This window comes from Halichoerus grypus, chromosome 10 (genome assembly GCF_964656455.1).
Source record: "Halichoerus grypus chromosome 10, mHalGry1.hap1.1, whole genome shotgun sequence".
Classification (NCBI taxonomy): domain Eukaryota; kingdom Metazoa; phylum Chordata; class Mammalia; order Carnivora; family Phocidae; genus Halichoerus; species Halichoerus grypus.
This window is the reverse complement of record NC_135721.1, coordinates 36,018,982-36,043,746: the sequence shown is the minus strand read 5'-3', so window position 1 is coordinate 36,043,746 and position 24,765 is coordinate 36,018,982. Positions and strand designations below refer to the sequence as shown.

The 24,765-nt window shown below is 37.4% G+C and overlaps 1 protein-coding gene across 5 annotated transcripts in view; it reads left to right on the top strand.

The window, feature by feature from the left end:
- ANAPC1 (anaphase promoting complex subunit 1) overlaps positions 1–24,765 on the top strand; it is a 92,886-nt gene that overhangs the window by 11,460 nt on the left and 56,661 nt on the right. For 4 of the 5 annotated variants that reach the window (XM_036106481.2, XM_036106482.2, XM_078056288.1 and 1 more), the window contains 11 exons: positions 2,001–2,096; positions 3,744–3,834; positions 3,926–3,991; positions 7,866–8,000; positions 10,669–10,809; positions 11,571–11,631; positions 13,574–13,761; positions 18,905–18,979; positions 20,951–21,219; positions 22,453–22,544; positions 23,470–23,618. In XM_036106481.2, the coding sequence (XP_035962374.1) occupies positions 2,001–2,096; positions 3,744–3,834; positions 3,926–3,991; positions 7,866–8,000; positions 10,669–10,809; positions 11,571–11,631; positions 13,574–13,761; positions 18,905–18,979; positions 20,951–21,219; positions 22,453–22,544; positions 23,470–23,618 (1,363 nt within the window). The remainder of the gene's footprint in view (positions 1–2,000; positions 2,097–3,743; positions 3,835–3,925; positions 3,992–7,865; positions 8,001–10,668; positions 10,810–11,570; positions 11,632–13,573; positions 13,762–18,904; positions 18,980–20,950; positions 21,220–22,452; positions 22,545–23,469; positions 23,619–24,765) is intronic. The other variant, XM_078056289.1, reaches the window with a different exon arrangement.

The following is a 24,765-nucleotide window of genomic DNA, read 5'->3' as shown; positions in this document are numbered from 1 at the left end:
CTGCCTACTCTGCTGGTAGGGCTTTGGAAAGATGAATAGGTATTTGCTGGGTAGGAAAGGAAAGAAGGGCACAGTAGGCAGGATGATCAGAAGTTCAGAAGTATGAGTGTGTGATATGTACAAATACTCTCACTTTGCTTATGTTGGAAGGAAGGGCAAGGATTAAGAAAGGGGAGGCTTGAGAGAGAGATTGCCCTTTAGGGCTGTGCTATTTGATGAGGGCTGTTAAGGTGCTTTATATGTGGGTCATAAACTTAGGGGAAAGAGCAGAGCAATAAATGTGGGAGTTGTTGGCTTGTAAGTGGTGATTGAGGCAAGGGAGGTGGATTGGAAGTTAAGGAGTGTGTAGACGTTGGGTTCCTGGAGGGCCTGTGGATGAGCTTGCAGTTGCAGAGGTTCTAGTAACATAGCATCATGCAGTAATCATGTGCATGTTAGTTTATAAGGACTTTTCCTAAGGAGAGGGTTTTACATTCATTAGATTCTCATAGGGGGTCTGAGACCTCCAAATAATTGATCTGGCGGTGTAGAGTCGAAGAGAGCTAGGGACTGAAGTCTTAGAAACTTAAGCTTTTGGGGATAAAAAGAGAAAAGAGACAAAGCTGCTATAGGGAGACAGAGCAGGAGAGCTCAGGTGTGAGAAGCAGCAGAAGTGTCATGGGACATTGGAAAAGAGAGCATTTCAAAAAGAAAGCTGCCAGTGTTGCCAGGTGCCAGTGAGGTGTGGCACTAAGCAATGAGCTCAGAAAGGAGGTACCCGGATGGCAGTGAGTTCACTGGTGACCTTGGCCAGAGCACTTGGAGAGGGGCTGTGGAGTGGAATGGGGTGGAAGACGTGAATGGGGACTGAGGAAGCGAACGTTGACATATGGATTATTTTATGGATTGCCTTTGAATGGGGATGAGGATGCAAAATTAGAGGGAGTCTCAGGGTCAAGGGAGAGTTTTGTTACTGCTGAATTATATTAGAGAAAATTAGTCTTCGTGACTAGATACCTCAGTGCGTATCTCTAAAATGTAAGGACATCTTACCTAACCACAAGGCCATTTTTACACCCAGCCAATTAACAGTAAGTCCTTTATATCGTTTATTATTCAGTCCATCTTCATATTTGAAGATTTTTATCTTAATATGAGAGAGTAGGCTGCAAGGACTATACTCAGTGTAGGGAAAGCATCGAAAATACAGGAGAGAGGAAATGACGGATAGAACGAGGAACCAGAAAGGAGCACAAGTGGAGAGATTAGCCTTCAGGAGAAAGACAAAAGACAGTGATGGTTATTAGATACATAGGGCAGGAGGTTGGGCTCAAGCCTTATAGCTGTATTTTCTCTGTGACGCAGAAGGCAAATAAATACATGTTCTTAGGGGCTAGGGGATAGGTATAGTTGGAGGAAAGTAAAGCTGTGAATACAGTGTTGAAGTAGCTTCTCTGTTTTTGTTCCTCATAAATAAAATAAGAATTTCCTACATTTAAAAATCATTTGTCTTTACATATGTCTTGGTAAATTGACTATATTACAGTTTCTCATATTATAGAATTATGGTCTTCTGTACCACTCCAGAAAGAAATCTTTGGAAATTAGAGATGGTTTCAGAAAGAGGGATGAAGTAGAGCCTAATCTGCGAGAGAGAGGATGGATAGGAGAGGTCATGTTATAAGAGGTCTGACCCCTTACATCCTTTAAGGAGTAGGAATTCAAGTTTGCAGCTTTAGCAGTACATAACTTTACTAATATGGAATTAAAAAGGTCATTGATAATGATTAAATTTATTATAATTTATCCCCTAAAAAGCTGTGGAATGGACTCAGAATCAAAGAACTGAAAGGAATCTCAGAGATCATGAAGTTCCAATCTTAGAAGTGTTGTGAGGTCTTCAGTGTTAATGCTTGGCCCAAGTAGTTTTAAGATTTCTTGCAGGATATTTTCATTAAGAGTTATCGTGGCAGATTTTGGAACTAATGCTGACAGTTATTTTATTAATGTATCTGCTACAGAGAGAAAAATTCACAGACCTCAAAAGTGTTTATTACATCTGACCTATGTGGGCAGAAGTTCTTGTGCTTTTTGGTGGAGTCTGAGCTCCAGTTGCGGTAAGTGTGCATACTTCCCTTTGATTCTGTGTCAACAAATGTAGGGCTACTTTTTCTTTTTTTCTTTTTTTGACTTAAGTAGCTTTATTGAAATAATTTACATGCCAAAAAATTGACATGTTTTAAGTGTACAATTATTTTTAGTAAAATTACAGAGTTAATGCCACCATCACTACAATCTGGTTTTATAACATTTCTGTCCCCCTGAAAAGATCCCTGTGTTTGATTGGCAGTCAGTCTCTCTTCTGATTCCCAACCTCAGGTAACCACTCTGTATATAGGCTTTCTGCCTAGGAGATTTGCCTTTTCCAGAGATGTTATAGAATCATACAAAATGTAGTTTTGTGTGGCTAGCTTCTTTCACTTAGCATAATGTTTTTTAGGATCCACCATGTTGTAACATGTATGAGTGCTTTATTCCTCTTGCAGTGTAGTAGCCCATTATGTAGATACACCACATTATGTTTATCCATTCATCTGTTGATGGACATTTGGTTTCCACTTTTTGACCATAGTGAGTTATGGCCCTATGAACATTGGAGCAGAAGTCTTTGTGTGGACATACATGATTTCTTTTTTCTTTTCTTTTTCTTTTTTTTAAAGATTTTATTTATTTATTTGACAGAGCGAGAGACAGCGAGAGAGGGAACACAAGCAGGGGGAGTGGGAGAGGGAGAAGCAGGCTTCCCGCAGGGCAGGGAGCCCGATGCGGGGCTCGATCCCAGGACCCTGGGATCATGACCTGAGCCGAAGGCAGACACTTAACGACTGAGCCATCCAGGCGCCCCTGATTTCTTTTTTCTTGAGGAGATACCTAAGAGTGTAAAGGTTAATTGTTGGGTTGAACAGTATATTCATGTTTAAGTTTTTAAGAAGTTGCCAAACTGTTTTCCAAATAGGCTACATCCTTTTATATTCCCACTGGCAATCTATGAGGGTTCCAGTTTCTTTATCGTGTTGTCTGTCTCTTTGTAGCCATTCTAGTGGGTGTGAAGTGTTTTTAATTTGCATTTCCATAATGATTTATGATGTTGAGCATCTTCCCATGTTCTTACTGGCCAGTCATTTATCTTTTTAGGTAAAAATGTGTATTCAGATCTTTTGTCCACTTCTTTACCTTTTTATTTTGAAATAATTATAAAACACAGGCAGTTGCAAAATAGTAGGGGGATGGTCCTGTGTACCCTGCACTCTATCTCCCAGAGGTAACATCTTATATAATTATAGTACATTATCAAAACAAGAAAATTGACACCAGTACAATCCACACACCTTATTCAGATTTCATCAGTTTTACATGTCCTCATTTGTGTGTGTTTATATGATTCCATGAAGTTTTCTCATGTGTAGATTTGTGCAAACACCACAGTCAAGATATAGAACTTCTTATTACCTCAAAGATGTCCCTCATGGCTACTCCTTTATAGTCCCATACACTAAACCCACCCACCCCCATCCCTAACCCCTAGCGACCACTAATCTGTTCTCCATTTTTATAATTTTGTCATTTGAAAATGTTACAAAATGGAATCATACAATATGTAATCTTTCAAAATTGGCTTTTCCCCGTCAGCATAATACCTCTGAGATCACTATAAGTTGTTGGACATATCAGTAGTTTGTTTCTCTTTTTATTTTAATATTTAGCTGTGTAAAGTTTCAAGAGAGTAATGATAAAACTCAGCTCATCTTTGGCTCCATCACCAACATACATGCAAAGGATGCAGCGCCAGTGGAGGTAAATGCAGGCACATTTCTTGAGAAGTTGAAAATCATTATGTTTTATAATTTGCACAGATTGGCAAATAAAATTTTTGTCTTTCTCTCAGAAGATAGATACCATGCTGGTCCTTGAAGGCAGTGGAAACCTGGTGCTGTACACAGGAGTGGTTCGGGTAAGTAGTAAGTAGCATTTCATCCTTTTGTAGGACCACCTCCTTGATATTATTATTATTTTTAAACATTCTTTTTTTAAAGATTTTATTTACTTATTTGACAGAGCGTGAACACAAGCAGGGGAAGTGGCAGGCAGGGGGAGAGGCAGAAGCAGGCTCCCTACTAAGCAGAGAGCCAAACTCAGGGCTTGATGTCAGGACACTGGGAGCATGATCTGAGCAGAAGGCAGACACTTAACCGAGCCACCCAGGCGCCCCTGATTTTTTTTTTTTTTTTAATATGTAGTCTAATATTTAATATTAGTGACCCCCTGGCTGTAGGATTTGGCAGAAGATTTTTCTAAGAGTTGAAAATGAAGTCTCCAGTTTAGCTTGGTCCCAATTTGAAGGCCTAGGACTCACTGCCATGAGATGGATTGGTGCTATCTGGCACAGATGGGGAATCATTAATGAGTATAGGTAGATTATTAAAAAAAAAAAGTTAACCTGAAGTTTTATAAAGAATGTAGTTTTGAAATTGATGTATGGGTACTTTGTTAAGTCTCAAAGTTTTTGTAAAGTTTCATTAAATGTGTAATATGTTGACCATATAATTTTTTTTTTTTAACAGTTTTGGAATTTACATACAGAATTATGTAAATTTAAAAAGTTTAAATTGTGAAATTTAAATACATAAACACAATTCAAAGACTAATGAAGTGACCTTTCCTATGACCACTGCCAGGTTAAGAACTAGAACACTGGCAGTATCTTTATAGTCTGTAGGGTGCTGTTTCCTTACTGCATCCTCATCTCCCTGTCTCCCCCTGGATAGACACTGTCCTGGCTTTTTGCAGTAAATCTTGTTTTTATTACAAGCTTTTTTGCAATTATGTACATGTCACTAAGGAGTAAATTGTTTAGTTTTCCTTAAATTTGAATTTTTATATAAAGGAAATCATACCATATGGTCTTCTCTGGACTTCATTATTTTGCTCAACATTATTACTATTTTTAGATTTATCTATGTCCATGTGTAGCTGTTGTTTATTCATTCACTGTTCTATAGTAGTCCGTTGTATGGTTATACCAAAACTTTTACCATTTTATCATCACTGGGGATGTTTATGTTGCTTCTACTGTTTCCTCTGGTAATGCTTTAAAAAATTCTTAAACACGTCTCTTAACCTTCAGAGTATATGCATATTCAACTTGGTCATGGCTGGGGAGTGGGGGTGCCAAATTGTCTTCTAAGGTGTAGGTTGTACCAGTTTACAACATCTCCCCTTACTTCTTGCCTTCAACAGTGTATGAGAGTTCCGAATGCTGCTTTATGTAAAATTCTTATGAATCCATAGTACTATTCGTTTTTTCTTCTCCCCCCATCCCCCCAAATTGGTGCCTTGTTAAAGCCAGGTGAGAATGGAAGTCTAGGCTCCCCATGTGGCCTTTGCTGACAGGACTGAGAGGTGGGACACAGTTTTTCCCATGGTGTTTGTCTGGAGTATATCGCTTATTGTCTAAAAGTTTTCGATCTTGTTAAGCTATTCCTTTCCTGATTTTTTTGGCCAAGGAGAGAAGTATTTCTGGGGCCTGTTTTTTTTGTCTGCTCTCTTAATGAGATTGTGGTCTCCCCCAACTTCTTTGCTACCCAGACGCCAGCCTGAGAACTGAATGGTGGTAGAGATCATTGTTTAGTTCTCAGATCTTTTACTGTGTCATTGTTGGTCAGTTTCACACATAGTTCACTCAGAGGCCTGGCCAGGATTTCATACACATATTTAAGAAGTCCTTTTCTTACTTCCTTTCCATTCTTCCTCTAACTCCCTAGGTGGGACAGAGAGGGGTTACTGCCTTGTTATTGCAGGGTGGGGGTGGAACACAGCACTCCCTCCACTCATAATTTCTGTGGAGGACAGAAGGGAAGAGGTATGCTGCCTTATTACTGTAGAGTAAGGATGAAAGCCAGTGTTCCTCCCCCTTCATAGCTTTTGCTCACCATGGGGAGGTGCAGAGGGGCTGCCTCTTGGCAATGAAAGCAGCAGCGCTCTGTTCATAGTCTCTGCACCTGCAGTGCCTGATGAAGAGGGGAGGAGATACCACCTAGTTACCACAGTGCGAAATAGGCCTGGCCCACAGTCCCTATGCTCGGGGAGGGATGCCACCTACTCCTCGTAGAGGGAATGATAGAACTCTGCCCATAGTCTCCAGGCCACAGCTCCTGATACGGAGGAAACTGAAGGCCATGGCTTTTTTCCTAGTGTTTCCTGGAGTGGGGCAGGTATGGTGAAGATGTCTCTGTCTTGCTTGGTCCCTCTTTTCCTGACACTTTGTCTAAAAAGAGCAAGGTTTCTCTTGGTTTGCACCTTGTGGCCATTTCTGGGTTGCAGGCCCCTTGAGAGCTCAAGAACTGGTTATGGAAAGAGTGAAAGAAACAAAAACGCCTAGGGAATTCATCATATGTAGGGTGCTGTTTCCTTACTGCATCCTGGTTCTCACGTCTCTAGCCAGTGTCTTCTTTTCCTCACCTTTCAGAGTCTTCCACTGCATTATAAATTTTGTGCAGATTCCATTGTAAATAGTGGGAAGAATAGCACAAAATGTGCTTACTCCATATTTTCATTAACTGGAGGTCTCTCGTAGCTTATTTTATTTCATTTTTTTTTTTTTTAAAGATTTTATTTATTTATTTGAGAGAGAATGAGAGACAGAGAGCATGAGAGGGAGGAGGGTCAGAGGGAGAAGCAGACTCCCTGCTGAGCAGGGAGCCCGATGCGGGACTCGATCCCGGGACTCCAGGATCATGACCTGAGCCGAAGGCAGTCGCTTAACCAACTGAGCCACCCAGGCGCCCTTTATTTCATTTTTTAAAAGGTTTTATTTATTTGAGAGAGAGCATGAGCAGGGGAAGGAGCAGAGGCAGAGGGAGAAGCAGACTCCCCACTGAGCAGGGAGCCCCATGTGGTGATGTGGGGCTTGACGCAGGGCTCGATCCCAGGACCCTGAGATCATGACCTAAGCCAAAGGCAGACATTTGACTGACTGAGCCACCCAGGCGCCCTCTTGTAGCTTTTTAAAAACTTTATATATACTGGTTTTCGCCCTCATTTTGTTTTCTAATCCTGAGGATTTTATTTGGGTAACTTTGTAATTTTATTAGCTTTGGGTAGTATATGGACATAAATGTGGGTTTTGTTAGAATTTCACTTGCGTTCTGAATATTTCCTTTGAGTCTTATCAGAGTTTTCGGCCTATGTGGATCTGAACTTCTCTTGTGTTTTTCCTGAGAACCCCATGGATAGCCAAAATAAGGGGTGGCTAGCATGGATTATCCACTCACTCTTTTAATGAAGAATATGTATAAAGTGTTTTGAGGAAGTATTTGAGGGAAGAAGGCAGATTATGAGCTTAAGAGCCCAGTTTGGATTACATTGGATTTAATTTCTGGAGCGTCAGTCAGCTTCATTTTTTTAGCGCCTCGGAAGTAATTGATGTTTCTTCTCTCTGCCCGGAGATTTTGTTGACAAGATTGCTGCTTACAGTTTCTGCAAGCTTAGTGTCCCTGCTGTCTCTACCACCAATACAGTAGGAAAATGCATAGTATATGGGATGTTGTGTTATGTTATGACCGTATTAACATTCACCCACTTTCCTGCCCAAAATAAGTGCTCCGTAATGAAGAGAAGGAATCAGACCAAGAGAAATTATACCAAGATATTTGTAGTTGGCTGGTGGAATTACTGAAATTTTATTTCTTTTCATTTTTTAGATGTGTTCGGTGTGTGTAAAATGGGGAATATCGAAAGAAATTTATGCTTACATGCCATAACGTTATATTTAAGGATATGACACATTAAAGCCAGTATTTTTCCCCACATCTTTTTATTGCTTAAAGGTGGGAAAGGTTTTTATTCCTGGACTGCCAGCCCCCTCCCTGACAATGTCTGCCACGATGCCTCGGCCCAGCACTCCACTTGACAGTGTTGGTACTCCTAAGCCTCTTAGTAAACTACTTGGATCCTTGGATGAGGTGAGTAATGAATTAGGTGTTGTCAAAAATTAGAGACTCTTAATCATAGGAAACAAACTGAGGTTTGCTGGAGGAGGGGAGCGGGGTGGGGGGATGGGGTAACTGGGTGACGGGGCACATGATGTAATACGCACTGGGTGTTATTTAAGACTGATGATCACTGAGCTCTACTTCTGAAACTAATATTGCACCATATGTTAATTAATTGGATTTAAATTAAAAAATAAAAGTATAAAATATTTAAATAAAATTAAAAAAATAAATAGTGTTTTAAAGAAGTTTGGTTCAAATATTAGTTCTTCCCATGGTTAACTTTTTTGTTTTAAAAATGACAGAATTGGAAGTTTAGCTAATATTTGGTAGAATATACATATTTTCAAACACAAATGATTCAGTAAACATATTGACCTCCCTTGTGATGTGTAAGGTACTACAGAGATGAGAATGAGACATTCTTTTTAATCTAGGAACCTCATAATTGATTTGGGTGGAACAGATGTACTATCTGCATGAGAAATTATAATTTGAGGTAGGCTATTAAGACTTATGAATGAGGAACAGAGAGTACCACAGCAGATTCGCTGATAGGAGGATACATCCTGATGGGTTGATGTGGCAGAACCAGAGGCTCATATCTGAGGGGCATGTCTGACTTGGTTTGGACCTTGAGGATAAGTAGGATATCTGTAGATGGAAAGGGGCATTTGGGGCAAAGAGGAATCACATGGGAAATGGGTGTGGAGGCAGGTAAGTGCAGAACATTTCTTATGCATATTCATATTTCCATCGTGTAGCATATAAGACTCAAGTCTGTGGAATAAATGAATGCTTATAAAAGTACAAGTTGCCTGTTGGGTGGGGCAGGGCAGGGAATGGGTAATAATAACTTGTTTTTGAGTGTTTTCTATGTGCTAGGCACTGTTCTAAGTGTTTTATATGTATTAACTCATTTAATTCCTTAGAATGGCTTTGTTGGGAAGGTACTGCTCCCCATTTTACAAATGGGTAATAGAGGTATAAGGAGGTTACTTGTCTAAAGTCATGTAGCTAGTCAGTGTTAGAGCTGGGATTTACACTCTTACTAACATGTTCTTAAAAGCAGAAAGGATGAAAAGGTTTTTATTCTGAATGCTATCACCAGAACATTACAGGCTTTTGAGGATGGAGTTACGAATGTTAGGCTCTGTGTTTTAGATGTTTATCTTGGGACTTAGACCAAAGAGATTCCAAGTGTTGTTTTTTGTGTTAATTCAAGAGGTGCGAAGAGAATCCGAGTTACGGCAGCATATTGGAGAGGAGGGCAGTGACATGAGAGGTCTGGAGAAGTGGAAATGGCAGAGTCTGTCAGCTGACTGGTTTTGTGCTATGTTGGGGAACAAGGCTCAGAGTTCTCTGAGCAAGCTAGGTGGACACCCATGCTTACCAAGTTAGGAAGCCTGGAGAAAGGGGGTCTGTATTTGAGAGACATTTGGGTGCAGATGTTTAGGGAAAGTTGAAAGTGAAGGTTGGTGTAAGCAATTAATTGTATTGGTTAATGTCTAGGCCTTGGTTTTATTTTTTAAATATGTGCAGCATTGAGTTCTTTCCCTCAAAGCAGGACATTTGCAGAACTTTCAAAAGGGAGCTGGAGAAGTGTCAGTTTTGTGTGATTTGGAAGAATTTTTGTCTTTTATAATGTAAAATGGTTCCTAACTTTCTTAGAATTCCATTAACCCAGGAATGATTCGTGTCTTTGTGGTAGCCATGGGGTCACAAGATCATTGTATTACACATTGGCCAATGGCTTTCCACGTCTCTGGTTGATTGTGCAACTAGACTTAGATTCAGGACCAGTGGAGCTCAGTTTTTGTGGCAGCTGTAGGAGTAGAAGCTTGAATATAATAAATAATCTTATACTTGATGGGCTGTCAGTGTTGACAAGCTATTCACTTAGAGATGTCCTATAATTTGAATTATGGGAATATAAAAAGGGTCAGTGGTTAGGACTGGATCTAAAGCTGGAGCATCTGCATGTAATTAGTAACTAAGATCATTTAAGTTTTTTGTTTGCATAATTGCAGTTGAGCAAGTAAATGTTCTCATATTTTCAGAACAAACATTTGGCTGTAGGGGAGATACCACTATGTACCTGTCTTGTTTCTTTGCTTTCTCATTGCTCTCCTTTCCCTCTCGGGTCTTAGATCCTCAAGTCATCTCTGCCTGGGCTGCCTCAAGTTATAGTTTATGTGTCTAGCTCTTTAAGATTGCCAGAAGTGTTGCTATCTCTTCTTCCTCTTAGCATTGGCCTTCCTTGCATACTCAGTGTATCCATACTCCCTACTTAATCCCCACCAAATATTGCACATGCCAAGACCAGGAAAAGTGGTGTAAGAATTTTGGGCCACCTCCCTGTGACTCCCTTCTTTCTCTCCTAGATCTTGGCCTCTCAGGTCTAGGTTGTCTCCATAGCTCTCCAGTGCTATTGATCAGATGTTTTACTGTTTTACTGACCTTTTCTAGTTGCTTTGGGTGAGGATCTTGGTCTGCTGTAAGGTACTTCATCATACCCAGAGCAGAATGATTTTAAGTCATTACGTACAGTTGTTAGACCATGTACAAATAGAGATTTTTTTTATCCTTAATTCCTCAAAAAATATTTCGTATGTGTTGTATTTATGACTTTTTATAGGTGGTTCTATTCTCCCCAGTTCCAGAACTGAGGGATTCTTCAAAACTTCATGATTCTCTCTATAATGAGGATTGTACTTTCCAGCAGCTTGGGACTTACATTCATTCTATAAGAGATCCTGTCCGTAACAGAGTAACTCTGGTAGGTATATTTATTTTTAGAAGATTAGGTAGCTCTCTAAGAAATATGACTGTTATTTCAAATTTGTCAGAATGCAGGATTTTGTCTGAATCATGAAAACAAATATTTTTTATGATTTTTTAAATCTCTTGCAATGTGTCATTTTTTGTACTATTTTACTTTAAAGTAATTCTGCTTAACTTTTCTACAGTTGCTTTATTATTTAAAAATTATGGAAAACAAATCTTGTTTAAATAGTTGAATTTTATATTGATAGGATTTTTGTCTTTTCATTAAAAGTTAATCTTTTTTAGTGATGGTGACTCTTATGTATAAAAATTAAACATTTCATTAAAACAACTTTTAGAAATGGTTTTTATTTATTTTTAAAGATTTTATTTATTTATTTATTTAAGAGCGAGAGAGAGCAGGAGCAGGGGGAAAGGCAGAGGGAGAGGGAGAAGCAGACGCCCCACTGAGCTGGGAGCCTGACGCAGGGCTCTATGTCAGACCCTGAGATCATGACCTGAGCCGAAGGCAGGTGCTCAACCGGCTGAGCCACCTGGGTGCCCCTGGAAATGTTTTTTAAATAAGCACATTTACAGTTTCTGAAATTTGGAAGTATTCAGTTCCGTTTGAAAAATATTTATTTTTTATTTATTTTATTGAATTTTAATTTGACAGGCAGTCTTATAAAGCATAGCCATTTTTAAGACATTCAAAGACTTAGAATGCACAAATTCTATTTACGTGCTCCTGTTTGTTTCTGTTCTTTCCCCTAGGAATTGAGTAATGGCTCCATGGTTAGGATCACTATTCCTGAAATTGCCACCTCTGAATTAGGTATGATTGAGGTCAGACCTCACTTCCATGTATTCTCAGTTTGATTGATAAGATTTGTAGTATTTGCTGATTTGCAAAAGTAATTGGGATTTTTAAAAATTTGCTTTTTTGAAGCCGTGGGATTGAGGTTTTTACTTTGCAGAGAAGCTGTGAAGAGCTGGGGAGCACTTTTCAGTGTCTACTCCATGTGTGCTCTAAGGCTAGGGGTATTTTTGAAGGATGTGCTAGTTCTGTTTCTCTGAGATTCCTTATGTTGAAGAAGGCCATGCAGTGAGTGGACATGCCTCTTGCCAGAAAATCTGAGAAACAAGGAAGGCTAAGCAACTAAAACAGTTTTTGGCATATGTGATGGCTTTTAATCATATAATAAATATCTCAGTTGTTATATAAATTGAGAAATTAACATAATTGCCTAAATTGAATAAAACTTAATGTTATAGTCAAAATACAGTCAGGTGTATTTTAATAAAATTCGAGTCTGCTTAAGTTATTATTGAAACACAACTTGGAAAATACTAGGAGAATATTTCTGAATAGAGAATAGTAAAACTTTAGAATTGAAAGGATTTGTCAACAATTGTAAGTTAAGGATGTATAAGAAAATTCACAACATTTATTAGTTTCAAAATCTCAGTGGCAAAGCAAAATATTGGCAGATTGTGTGATTTCTGGAATTTGGTAAGTAGGGTAGAATGACTTTTTAATTTTAGGAAATTTCTTTCATTGGTTTGGTAAAATGATACAGTGAGTAGGTATAGAGATACCTTGCTTTTCTAAGAGGTATTTAGCCAATAATTTCAAGGCCATGTACCTTAGAAGTATAACCTAAACAAAATATATAAAAACAAATAATGGACTAAATAAAATAAATGAAAGGGGAGTAAAATCTTACTCTCTCATAGCCAGATAGAAGTCACATAAGTTTCTGTACTTCACTTGGAAGTTTCTGTACTTTACTTATAAACATCCCTCAGCCCCTCAGGCGGTATCTGGTTTACACTTATTTTGGATTCAACCACGACAAACTGGTTATTTGGTTTTCTAACATTTATTCTATTTGCCTCTAATCTTTGCTGTATGTGTACACACATAGCCAATTGATGAGAAAGGATATGCTGCTGAGGATGGGCCTGGTTAACAGTGGCAGTGGGAAGGGAAAAGGGGAATCCTCTAAAGAGAAGATGTGAGAATACAAAAACGTTGCAGTTTGGGGCCATTTAACTAAGAAAAGCAGACCCAGGGCTCTTCCGTGCAGCGGCATGACAGTGTGGCACTGTGACTGATATTTCTACAACGGCATTGAGTCACTAAGGAAGGTATAAATTACGTAGTATTGGCTGATCCGTTACGTAAAACATTTATAAAGTGAATGGTGTCAGAAATAATTAAAAGTTACAAAGTTTTGGTTAACAGGGATGTTAACTCATTGAGAACATCTTTTAATGATAGTTAAGCATTGCTATATGAGGTTGCGTATATTGAGTATTGCATATTTTACTGAAGTATTTCAGCAGTATTTTATATAAACTTATTCATGTAGAAATTACATGTTTTTGATAGAATGACCTTTAATTTATTGTCCAAACTAGAGTATTTTTGAGAACAAAATGGGGAGCTATTAGTCATTGCTGGGGCAGTGGGTATAAATCAGTTCTGTCTCAGGTAAGCTGGACTGTTGGTTGTCTTATTTCTGACCCAAAATCAGTGGGTTGAAAGCTGCCCTAAGACCTCTTGCAATCCCTGTTGAATTTAGTAGTTGGTTTAAGTTTTAAGTGATCGGCGGGGAATGTTTGCGTCCCGCTGGCTCTGTAATGACAGTTCTCTTTTCAGAGTAATTGGCCTTTACACAGAAGTAGTTAAAAAAAAAAAAAAACTTTCTTATTAAAAGGGGAAAAGAAATACATATGGGAAGCATACTAAAATTAATCTTTGCTTTTAATAGTGCAAACATGTTTGCAAGCAATTAAGTTTATCCTGCCAAAGGAAATAGCTGTTCAGATGCTTGTCAAGTGGTACAGTGTCCACAGTGCTCCGGGAGGACCCAGTTATCATTCCGAGTGGAATTTATTTGTGACTTGTCTCATGAACATGATGGGTTATAACACAGACCGCTTAGCATGGACCAGAAATGTAAGTACATATAATTGTTTTTTTTTTTTTTTTTCTGAGTTATTCTGTTGTTACCAATGTAATGTTTGCATAATTGGTAATATAGTATTTAGAGTACGTAACAGATCAATTTACTAATAGGTAGACCTTAATCAACAAAATGGAATAATACTAAGGCTTATTGTACTATCTATCTATTTGGTAAATCACATGTCATTTAATATTTAATGATAATCTTTTACTGGTAATTATAATACTGAGTTTTATAACATGGGAAAGCATGTTTGACTATAATTTCTCATTTCATCTTTGTAAAATGACTGCAAGTTATGCTAGGATTAGTAGTAACATCTTGGTTTTTTTATTAATGAAGAAACTGAATCACAGAGAGAACACAGACTGGTGATTTGCTCAAAACAGGGCCTAGACTGTGTCTTCTGAATGATGGCTTAGTGTTCTTCTCTGTAGTCCATGCTGTTTTCATACACAAATTGCTTAGTCTTTGGGGAGGAATGTTTGATTTGAGGGCAATTTCAAGGGCTTTAGCCTAAGTATCGACTCTGTTAATGATGTGAAGCTGTATCCCTCTCTCTCCACCCCAGAAGCTTTCTTACAGGCCTTTAACAGGTTATTTACAAAACCAGCAGAGTAGTGTCTTCAGTATTGGTGATTCCTTTTGGCTCTAGAGATAACTCCCAGGACAACCTTGCCTGGGTCACTCTAAAGAAATCATTCTAGAACACACTTACCTTTGTCTGGGTAGCTCAGCTGTACATTTTAGTCTTATAATAGTAAATCCATTTAAAAAATCATTTTTTTCTTCATTATGAACGTACATTCTTACTGAGGGAAATCTGGAAAATGGAAGAATTAAGAAGAAAATAATACTGCTCAGATAACCACTCTGAATATCTTTGTATTGCCTTTTAGATAAACACGATATAAATGAAAAGTTCCAATATCATTAAAAATTCCTGGGGTGCGTGGGTGGCTCAGTTGTTGGGCATCTGTCTTCGGCTCAGGTCATGATCCCAAGGTCCTGGGATCGAGCCCCGCACCGGGGTCCCTGCTCAGTGAGCCTGCTTGTCCCTCTCCCTCTGCCTGCTGCTTCCCCTGCTTGTGCTCTCTCTCTGTCAAATAAATAAGTAAATAAATAAATAAATAAAACCTTAAAAAAAAAAATTCTTAGGCAAAACCCCCCATTTTATCATCTTCATAATAGGCTACCATGTGGTTTTATCATAATTAACCAACAACTAATAATAGAACATTGTTAAATCAGTTTCTTTTCTCATTAGGAATAATTTGCAAACACAGATCTTTACAGCTGTAGTCATTTCCTAAGAACTTAACCTTAGAAGAGCTATTACTAAGTCAAATAATTTTCAAAAAGGGTTGCCCAGTTGACATTCTCACTAGCTTCATTTAGAAGTGCCCATTTCAGCATAGTGATGATTTGTGGTGTGGTGAACCTTTGCCAACTTAGTGAGACATTTTCTCTTATTCCTGTCTAAGTAAGCGGTAATGGGTTTTTCAGATTCTCATTGGTTATTTATTTATTTATGGAGGCTCCATGCCCAACGTAGGACCCTGAGATCAGGAGTTGGATGCTCCACCGACTGAGCCAGCCAGGAGTCCCTCTCATTGGTCATTTATAGTTGTTATTTTTTGACTCACATTTCATGTCCTTGACTATGTTTCATTTTCTTCTCTGCCCAACAGCCGAAGTAATCCTGTCTGACAAAGTCAGGTCATGTCACTCTGCTTAGAATCCTCCAGTACCTTCCCTTCCTACTCAGAGTAAAAGCCAGAAGCCTGCAAGGTGCCATGTGACCCATCCCTCTCTTACCTCTCTCATCTTGTCTCCTCATCCCTGCCTTGCTCACACTGTCCCCACCACACAGGCTTCCATTACTCTTCTTGGAACGTACCATGCGTGTTCCTGCCTCAGGGTCTTTGCACTTGCTGTTAACTCTAGAGAAAAAGCCTTCCCCCAGATAAGACAAGCCTAGATCTTTTTCACGTGGCACCTCAGTGCATCCTGCTCTGTCCATGTGGAATTGTTACCCCTCTCCATACTTTTTATCCCCTTTACCTGTTTTATTTTTCCCTTAGAACTAATTAAATATGCTGTATATTTTTACTTATTTATATTGCTTGTGTGTCTCTCTTCCTTCTAGAATGTGAATTTGTGTAAGCAGGGATTTTTGTTTAGTTTTGTTCACTATCTCTAGGACCTATAGTAGTGTGGCATAGATGGGTGCTCAGTGAATTTGTGGAATTAATGCTCTTTTACGTCTGAATGAGATACTATATTTAAGAATTTGTGTTTGTTTTATCATATGAAAGAATTTCCCTCTGAAATTTCCTTGAGAAAAACCTTCCTGGGAAAATAGGGACAATTCTCTTATTTTAAATAGTTGCATGAAAACTACTTTATTCCACATTTTCCCATTCTTCATTAAATATGAAGAAATTGAGCCTTACTAGAAACTAAGGATTTCTGCAATGCTTCAGCTTTGTGTAGTTGTTGTGTGTTACTGTGCTGTGGAACTTGTTGATGAATACAGGCTGTTGTGCTCCATTCTCTAGCAGAGAACCAGGTACCCCTCAGGTTTCCGTGTTAGGGGGAAGACTGAGCACCTACCATTTTTTCTTTCATAAAGAAGGGCGGGGCTCTCTGACTTATTTATTGGATAATAGTCCTAAAAGGGAATAAGGAAATCAGTTCTGAGGCTGAGTTGCTTTCACATTTATTTATAATAGGACTGCATAATTAAACCCTTGCTATTCTTTTGTCCTTACATCAAAGCTCAGGATGAAATGGTCCTCAATGGCAAATGGCTTTAATTTTGCTTTGTTCAGATATATCCTTTTTTGTTTTCATTTAAATAATGGGGTGGAGAGTAGGGAGTACAGAATTTTTGCCAATGACTAGTTACATGATTTTTGGCATTTCTTTGGGCCTTCCTTAATTTACTGATGTGTTGAATGAGAGCACTGGACCATATGATGTTTCCTTCTGGTTCTCACATTCTATGAATGGTTGCATCTGGGGTTAACTTTTTGTGTCCTTCAGGATGGTCATATTTTCATTAGTTAGAAGTTGAACCTCTGCTGAAGGCCAGGCATGATGCCAGGCTTTTCAGATATTCATTAGGCAAGATAGTTCCTCTCATGGAATCGACAGTCTCAGGAGAAGGCAGGTAAGTATTTTACGTCAGTTTATGATAAAGGTCAGGGATCTACAGAAGCGTATAACAGGGCTGGGTAACCTGCAGAATATTAAAATAACGAAAATAAAATAGATCCATATATGCCACAAAGAGGTATCTGTATCAGATAATTTCTGTTGTCGTTTTTCATAATTCTAGGTCTTATAAATGTGATAACTATAGCAAGGACATTCTTTGTGATTGTGGTATTTAGAATATGTGAGAGAGAGAGAGAATGTGTGTATGTAGGTGTGCACATATGTGCTAAGTTTTGGTTGAAGGTTTAGGTAAGATAGCTAACAGAAATGCATCTGTTGCTTTGATTTTATTCTTGTCATTTTGTTTTTTGATAGTATTGTGTGTGAGTTGGACTGTTTTCTTTGAATGCTTTACGAGAAAACCTTTTCTCATGATCAGTTTTAAAAATTACTCAGTTTTATTGGGTGTTATGCACAAACAATGAATCATGGAACACTATATCTAAAACTAATGATGTAATGTTTGGGGATTAACATAACAATAAAAAATTAAAAAATAAAAATAAAAACAAATCAACAACAAAAAAAATTACTCAGTTTTAAAAGCTACTTTATTCCATTTTATATTTAATATTTAAATGTCATATTTATTAAATATTGAAATATTGTAATATAAATATTCAGCTTTAAAAATTACTTTATTGCTGTCTATCTTTAGTTTTTATATAGAAATCAACTTTCATATGAGTGATACTGATTGACAAATATGTAAGTTTTTATAATAAAGCATCGGAAAATAGCCATTGCCATTTATGGGCTTATGGTTGATGAATTGGTAGTTCAGTGCCAATGTGGAAGTAGCAGAGGTGGCAAAGGTGATGCCGGGGGAACTGAGTAAGAGTGAACTTTGAGAAAAGTGCTTTTATGTAACTGTATTAGTTAGGATAGGCTGTATATAACAAAATCCTCAAAAGATGTAATAGCTCACACAATAAAAATGTAAGTCTTGCTCCTAGAACAGTACTTAGCAGGTGAACAGGCTCCACAGTTACTAGGGACCCAGGCTGATGGAGCATCTGCCATCTTCAACATGAGGCTTCAAAGATTGCCCTGGGGTTGACTCTATCAGTCAGATACAAGGGAGAAGTGCCTGGAGGAGCATACACAGGAGTTTTTCATGAACAGGGCCTGGAAGTGATAACATCCACTTTCTTTCTTTCTTTCTTTCCTTTTTTTTTTTTAAGATTTTATTTATTTATTTGCCAGAGAGAGAGAGAGAGCACAAGAAGGGGGAGCGGCAGGCAGAGGGAGAGGGAGAAGCAGACTCTTCGCTGAGCAAGGAGCCCAACACGGGACTTGATCCCAGGACCCTCGGATCATGACCTGAGCTGAAGGCAGACGCTTAACCGACTGAGCCACCCAGTCATCCCTAAAACCCACTTTCATTCATTGTCACACTGTCACAGGGCCATACCTAACTCTGAGGGAGGCAGTAATATGTAGCCTGGCTGTGGGTCCAGGAGAAAGAGGAGAACTCTTTGAAGAGTAGCTACCTGTCTCTGCCATAGAATTGTTAGCCTGTCCTCTATAGACAGACTCTAAACAAATGTCTGCTTGGTTCTGACATTTGGCTAACATTGGGTTATACTTGGCATATTTAGGATATGGCTAAAGGTCCTTGTTCTACTAAAGCAGTGGTGATCTGTGTCATCACAGAAGTCGGGGAGGAAAGGAAACCACCATTGCAGTGCGTGTGGGCCGAGGCACTGTACTAGATGCCTTCCATCTATGATTTCATTTCTTCTTCACAGTAAGCTGAGAGGAAAAGTATTCATACCATGTTTTTCCAGATGAAAAAAATGAGTTTTGGTGACTTTCCTTAGTTTCCATAATTGGTGAAACTGATATCTGAATTCTTTGAGTTGATCAGTTAATTTATATGATTTTATCTTTTTTGGGGTTGTCTTTCAGTTTGACTTTGAAGGATCACTTTCCCCAGTCATTGCACCCAAAAAAGCAAGGCCTTCTGAGACAGGATCTGATGATGTAAGCATTCTTACTTCTTGCTACTAAAAAGTAATTTGTGGGTACTTGTACTAGAATCTACAGACGTGGTACTCTTGTTGATTTGTGTATATTTCTGACACCTTTTGCTTCATTTTAATACTGAATAGCAGTTATCTTGAAGGTTGGATATGTTAGGTTTTCTGTGGTTATTCATATACTTTTGTCTTTAATGATCATCTAAAAATTACTGAACATAGATAATACACATGATTTGAGTTTGGATTTGTAGATATTTTACTGCTAATTAATCCTCTGATTTAGGTCCTCAATCATACTTGATTCCATGGGTATATTATTAAGTGATTAAGAAAATTTTTTTAAATTGAGGTATAATTTACATAAATGAAATGCTTAGATCTGAAGTTTACAGTTTGATAAACTTTGACAAATAAACACTCATGTAACCCATAACCCCTCTCAAAACACAAAACCTTTCCGTTATTCCATAAAGTTTTCATGTGCCATTTTTAATCATTCCCTTCATTCCCTTCCTCTATTCTTGAAGCAACCACTGATTTGAATTCTATCACTATAAGTTAATTTTGCCTGTTCTAGAACTTGATATAAATGAAATAATGTGGTACATAATCTTTGGTATAAAGGTTTCTTTCATTAAGTGTGATGTTTTTGAGATTCATCCCAGGTGTTGCAGATATCAGCAGTTTGTGCCTTTTATTGCTGAGTAGTGTGAATATACCATAGTTTGTTTATACATTCTTCTGCTGATAGATACCTAGGCTATTTCCATTATTTGGCTATTATGAATAAGGCTGCCATCAGTATTCAGTGACAAGTATTTGTGGACATGTATTTTCATTTCTTCTGGGTAAATACCTAGCAGTGAAATTGATGGATCATTGCTGGTTCTCAAACTCATTATACTACATTACAATCTGACCAGTGATAAATGAGAGTTCCTCTTGTTCTTCATCTTGGCCAGCATTTGCTGTTGTCAGTCTTTTTCATTTTAACTATTTGAGTGTGTAAAGTAGTTTCTCTTAGGTTTTAATTTGCCTTTTCCTCATGACTAATGATGTTAAACACTTTTTTATGTGCGTATTAGCTACTTACATATCTTTTCGTCAAGTTTCTGCTCCAGCTTTTTACAGTTTTTTAATTGGATTTTTAAAAATATTTATTGAGCTGTAGAAGTTTTTTGTATATTCTGGATATGAGTTCTTTGTTGTGTATGTTTTGGGAATATTTTCTCTCAGTATATGATGATGAACAGATTTTTAAAAATTTTAGTTACTCATCTTACCAATTTTTTACTTTTATGGTTTGTTCTTTCTGTATCTGGTCCAAGAATGTTTAAGTTAGAATAACACACTGTATTAAACCTTACAAAAACATCAGTAAATTCCAGGACCTGAAAATAGCATAAATCATATTCTCTCAACACAGTACAATAAATCAAAGTAAAAACAAAAACAGACTCAGTACTTGGAAAATGGACTACAATCAGTGTGAATACAAAATTCAGTTGGTTATTAGGTTGTAATTGCTAGCTCCAGCATCCTATAAACATAGATGAATATACTAACCAGATACAAGTAGACTTCTCCCCTTACCAAAACACAGATCAGTGTAGTGGTCACTAAACTTGCCTATCTACACTCCCACCTTTTATTCTTTACTTTTGGCTTCATAAGAAATCACCTAAGATAATCTTAATTTTCTTTCTCAATCTCTATAAATAGTGGGATTCTTCTCTCAGTCTATTTCCTAATAGGGCATGACTAAAATTTTTCAGATGGGTTTTGAAAAGTGGTTTGTCTTAATGTCTATTGCTGGCATCTGGAAATTGCTTAGCTATTTTGATGTGGGTCTAATTTTTAAGCATTGTGATTTTTTTCCAACTTAATGTGAAAATAGAACTTGAATTGTTTTAATGATAACATTACAAGGAGGCATTATTTAAAAAAATAATATCTTCTTTATTTTTCTCAGGACTGGGAGTATTTACTAAATTCAGACTACCACCAGAATGTTGAGTCTCATCTTTTGAATAGATCTTTATGTTTAAGTCCTTTGGAAGTTTCACAGATGAAGGATGAGGATTTTTCACAGAATCTCATTCTGGATTCTTCTACACTTCTGTTTACTCATATACCTGCAATTTTTTTTGTTCTTCACCTTGTGTATGAGGAGCTTAAGTTGAATACTCTAATGGGAGAAGGAATTCGTTCACTTGTTGGCCTTCTTGTTCAGTTGGCAAGGTAAATATCGTTTGTAGATTAGAAACTACCAAGAGGTCCTTAGATGACTTGATCTCAGCCCTAAATATCATATAGGAACCTTGCAAATAAATTTCTGAAATCTACCTTTTCAGAAAACCAGAGCATTTTCTATAAACCACAGAGTGTTTGAAGGTATTGGCTATGTAAAGGACTTGTGGGCTGTTATGGGGTTCTTAGTCTTTATGCTAAGATTAGTGGGACATCATAAAAGTGTCTTAAACAATGGAGGTGATCTGTTCAGCTCTTCATTTTGACAAGCTGACTTGGCTACACTATGGTGGGCATTGTAAAACCCCTGCTGTTTTACAGTAATACCTAAATTCAAATAGGAGGTATAGTTAACACAATCATAGTTTACATATATGAATTGTAGGTATTACGATCCCTGTTTTAATGATGATGAAACTTGTCTAAATTTGTTCCTAAGAACATGAATATTGTTTGCTAGTTGAGGGTTCTTTTTGCTGTGTTTTTGTTGTCTCAGTCTGTGGTTATCCCTGTCTTTGAGGCTCTTGTAGTGTATCCACAATAAGATTGTGTTCGTCACTGAATTGTGAAGGTCATATTTAGGTGCTATTTCAGCCTTTGTGACCCTTGGTAATAAAGTTGAATTTGAATTGAAATGTCAAACTCTTGAGTTAAGATTATAGCACATTTTCTAATTTCTGTGCTCTTCCTTGAGACTCTGAAATTCTTTTCTGAAAAGTGGCAGTTTTAATTGATGGTCAGTTTCTCTTATGATGAATCATTACTAGCATGAAAATTCTTTTGTAATGAAATGACTTCCAAACTCTAATCATGGCTTTCTGAAATAAGTAACATTTTTATAATGTTTTATATTTTTAAAGCTAATTTTTACATAATATATCTTATTTAATCCTCAAAAGTGAGTGAAGGAGGATTTATCTACTTTCTGGAAGAAAATACTGAGGCTAATAGAGATAACTTGCTGAAGACAACAGAACTAACAAATAATAAAGGAGAAACTAGTTTAACCTCCATAAAATTTATCTAGCAAAAAGTTTGGGCTGCGTTTGTTATATTGGGCACTTCAAGGTCCAGAAATAGAATAAAAGGACTCTAGATTTGATTATCTTCTTTGTCATAAGTTTTTTAAATTGAAAAGTTGAACTGATGAATCCTAACTCTGTGGGGGAAAATGCTCTAATACCTTTCTTGTGATTTCTTTTTTATATGCTCTTATTGTTTTAGGGATTTAAAATTGGAGCCTTATGTAGATCATTACTATAGAGATTACCCAACACTTGTCAGAACCACTGGACAAGTGTGCACAATTGATCAAGGTAAGTGTTTGTGCCATTAAAGATTATCTAAATGGTGAGTAACGTTTTCTCGTATCTTTCTTGATGAATAGCACTGTATTTCTTACCTTACTCTCTAAGTCAGAGGTGGTATTTTTCCATCAGGTAGATTTCAGTTTGTAGTGTTTGACCTCTGACTTACAGTAAGAGATAACATTAACTTCTCCTTCGGTGTGTGGGAGAAGTTTTATCCATCCCCAAGTGCTAAGGATGCTTTGCCCTAGACCTGTCTAATCAGTAGCCAGTAACCATATGTTATTTAAATTAATTTATACTGAAAATTTAGTTCCTTAGTTGCATTAGCCCCATTTCACGTACTCAGTAGCCACATAGGATAGTGGCTGCCATATTGGATAGTACAGGTATCGGACATTTCCGTCACCATTCTATTGCCTTAGACCTTGAACTACAGCGACTCAAGATCGGGGCCCAATTGTTAGAGTGGAATCCTAAGTTTCTCTTGTTTTCTCACCTTTAGGATTAGGGTACAAAATTCTGATTAGATTCTTCATATGCCTTGAGTGTAAGAATTTGCTAAATTTCCATCCAGAATGGGATAAGATAGTAGTCATTTACATTCTACATATTATAATATAGTCAGTCATTTTCTGTGACAGAAAACATGGAGTATTTTGGAGAAAAATGTTATTCTGATTGTTTCCAAATGGCAGATACTGATTATTTTCCCTTTAGAATAAAATTGTATTGTGGGGCGCCTGGGTGGCTTAGTTGGTTGAGCATCTGACTCTTGATCTCAGCTCAGGTCCTCTTCTCACGGTTGTGAGTTCAAGCCCCATGTTGGGCTCCGCACTGGTCACGGAACCTACTTTAAAAAAAAAAAACAGAATAAAATGGTATTATCTTAATGTATTCTTGTGTCTTTATAAATGTTTATCTAATTCTAAAGGTCAAACAGGATTTATGCATCATCCATCATTTTTTACTTCTGAGCCACCAAGTATTTATCAGTGGGTGAGTTCTTGTTTGAAGGGTGAAGGAATGCCGCCCTATCCTTACCTTCCTGGAATCTGTGAAAGAAGCAGACTTGTAGTCTTGGTATGTATTACCTATCTTGTTTATCTTTTTCTTTTTAAACTTAATTTTTAAAATTACACAAAAAAACTATTTTTCATTTTGTGTACATTTCTGTGAATTTCAGCAAATGTATAGGTTCATGTAATTACCACCATAATTAGGCCACGGAACAGTTCCAACACCCCCAAAACTTCCCACAAGCTTTTGCAATTCATCCAAGTTCTTGCCTGTGTCAGCAGTTTGTTGCATTTAATTGCTGAGCGCTAGTCCTTTGTGGGATGTTTCACAGTGGTTACCCATTCACCCGTTGAAGATATTTGGGTTGGTCCCAGTTTTTTAGCAGTTATGACTACAGCTCCTATGAACATTCATGCCTAGGTTTTTGTGTAAATGTAAATTTTCATTTCTCAGGGATAGATACCCAGAGGTGGGATTGATGGTTATAAAAGTAAGTATTTTTCAAAGCAGCCATACCATTTTACATTCTCACCATCAGTTGTGAGAGTTCCAATTTTTCTACATCCTTGTCAGTTTTGGTATGGTCATGATTTCTAATTTTTGCTATTTTTGATAGATGTGTACTAGTATCTCATTGTGGTTTTAATTTGCATTTCCTTAATGGCTGATAATATTTTTAGAGTTCTAGATAGGAGGTTTTGTCAGCTATGTGGATTGTAAATATTTTCTTCTGGTTTGTAGCTGTCATGTCTCATCATTCTCTTAATGTTTCTTTTAGCAGAGCAAAAATGTTTAATTTTATTGAAGCCAGTTTATCCAGTTTTTCTTTTATGGATAGTGCTTTTGGTGTCTAAGAATTCATTGTTTAACTTCAGGTCACAATTACTGTCTCATGTGTTTTTTTGCAGAAGTTTTATAGTTTTATGCTTTATACTTAGATCTATAATCCATTCTGATAATGTTTTTTTCTTTTTAATAAGATGTGAGGTTTAGGTTAAGGTTCTTACTCCATTTGGATGTCCAATTCTTTTAACACCATTTGTTGAGAAGACTCTCCTTTCTCTATTGCTTTTGCACTTTTGTCAAAAGTTAATTTGCCACAATTTTGTCGATTTATTTCTGGGCTTTCTTTTGTTGTCCATTGATCTGTGTTGCTGTCCCCGTTGTGTTGATTACTGTAGCTGTATAGTGAGTCTTAAAAATTGGTTAG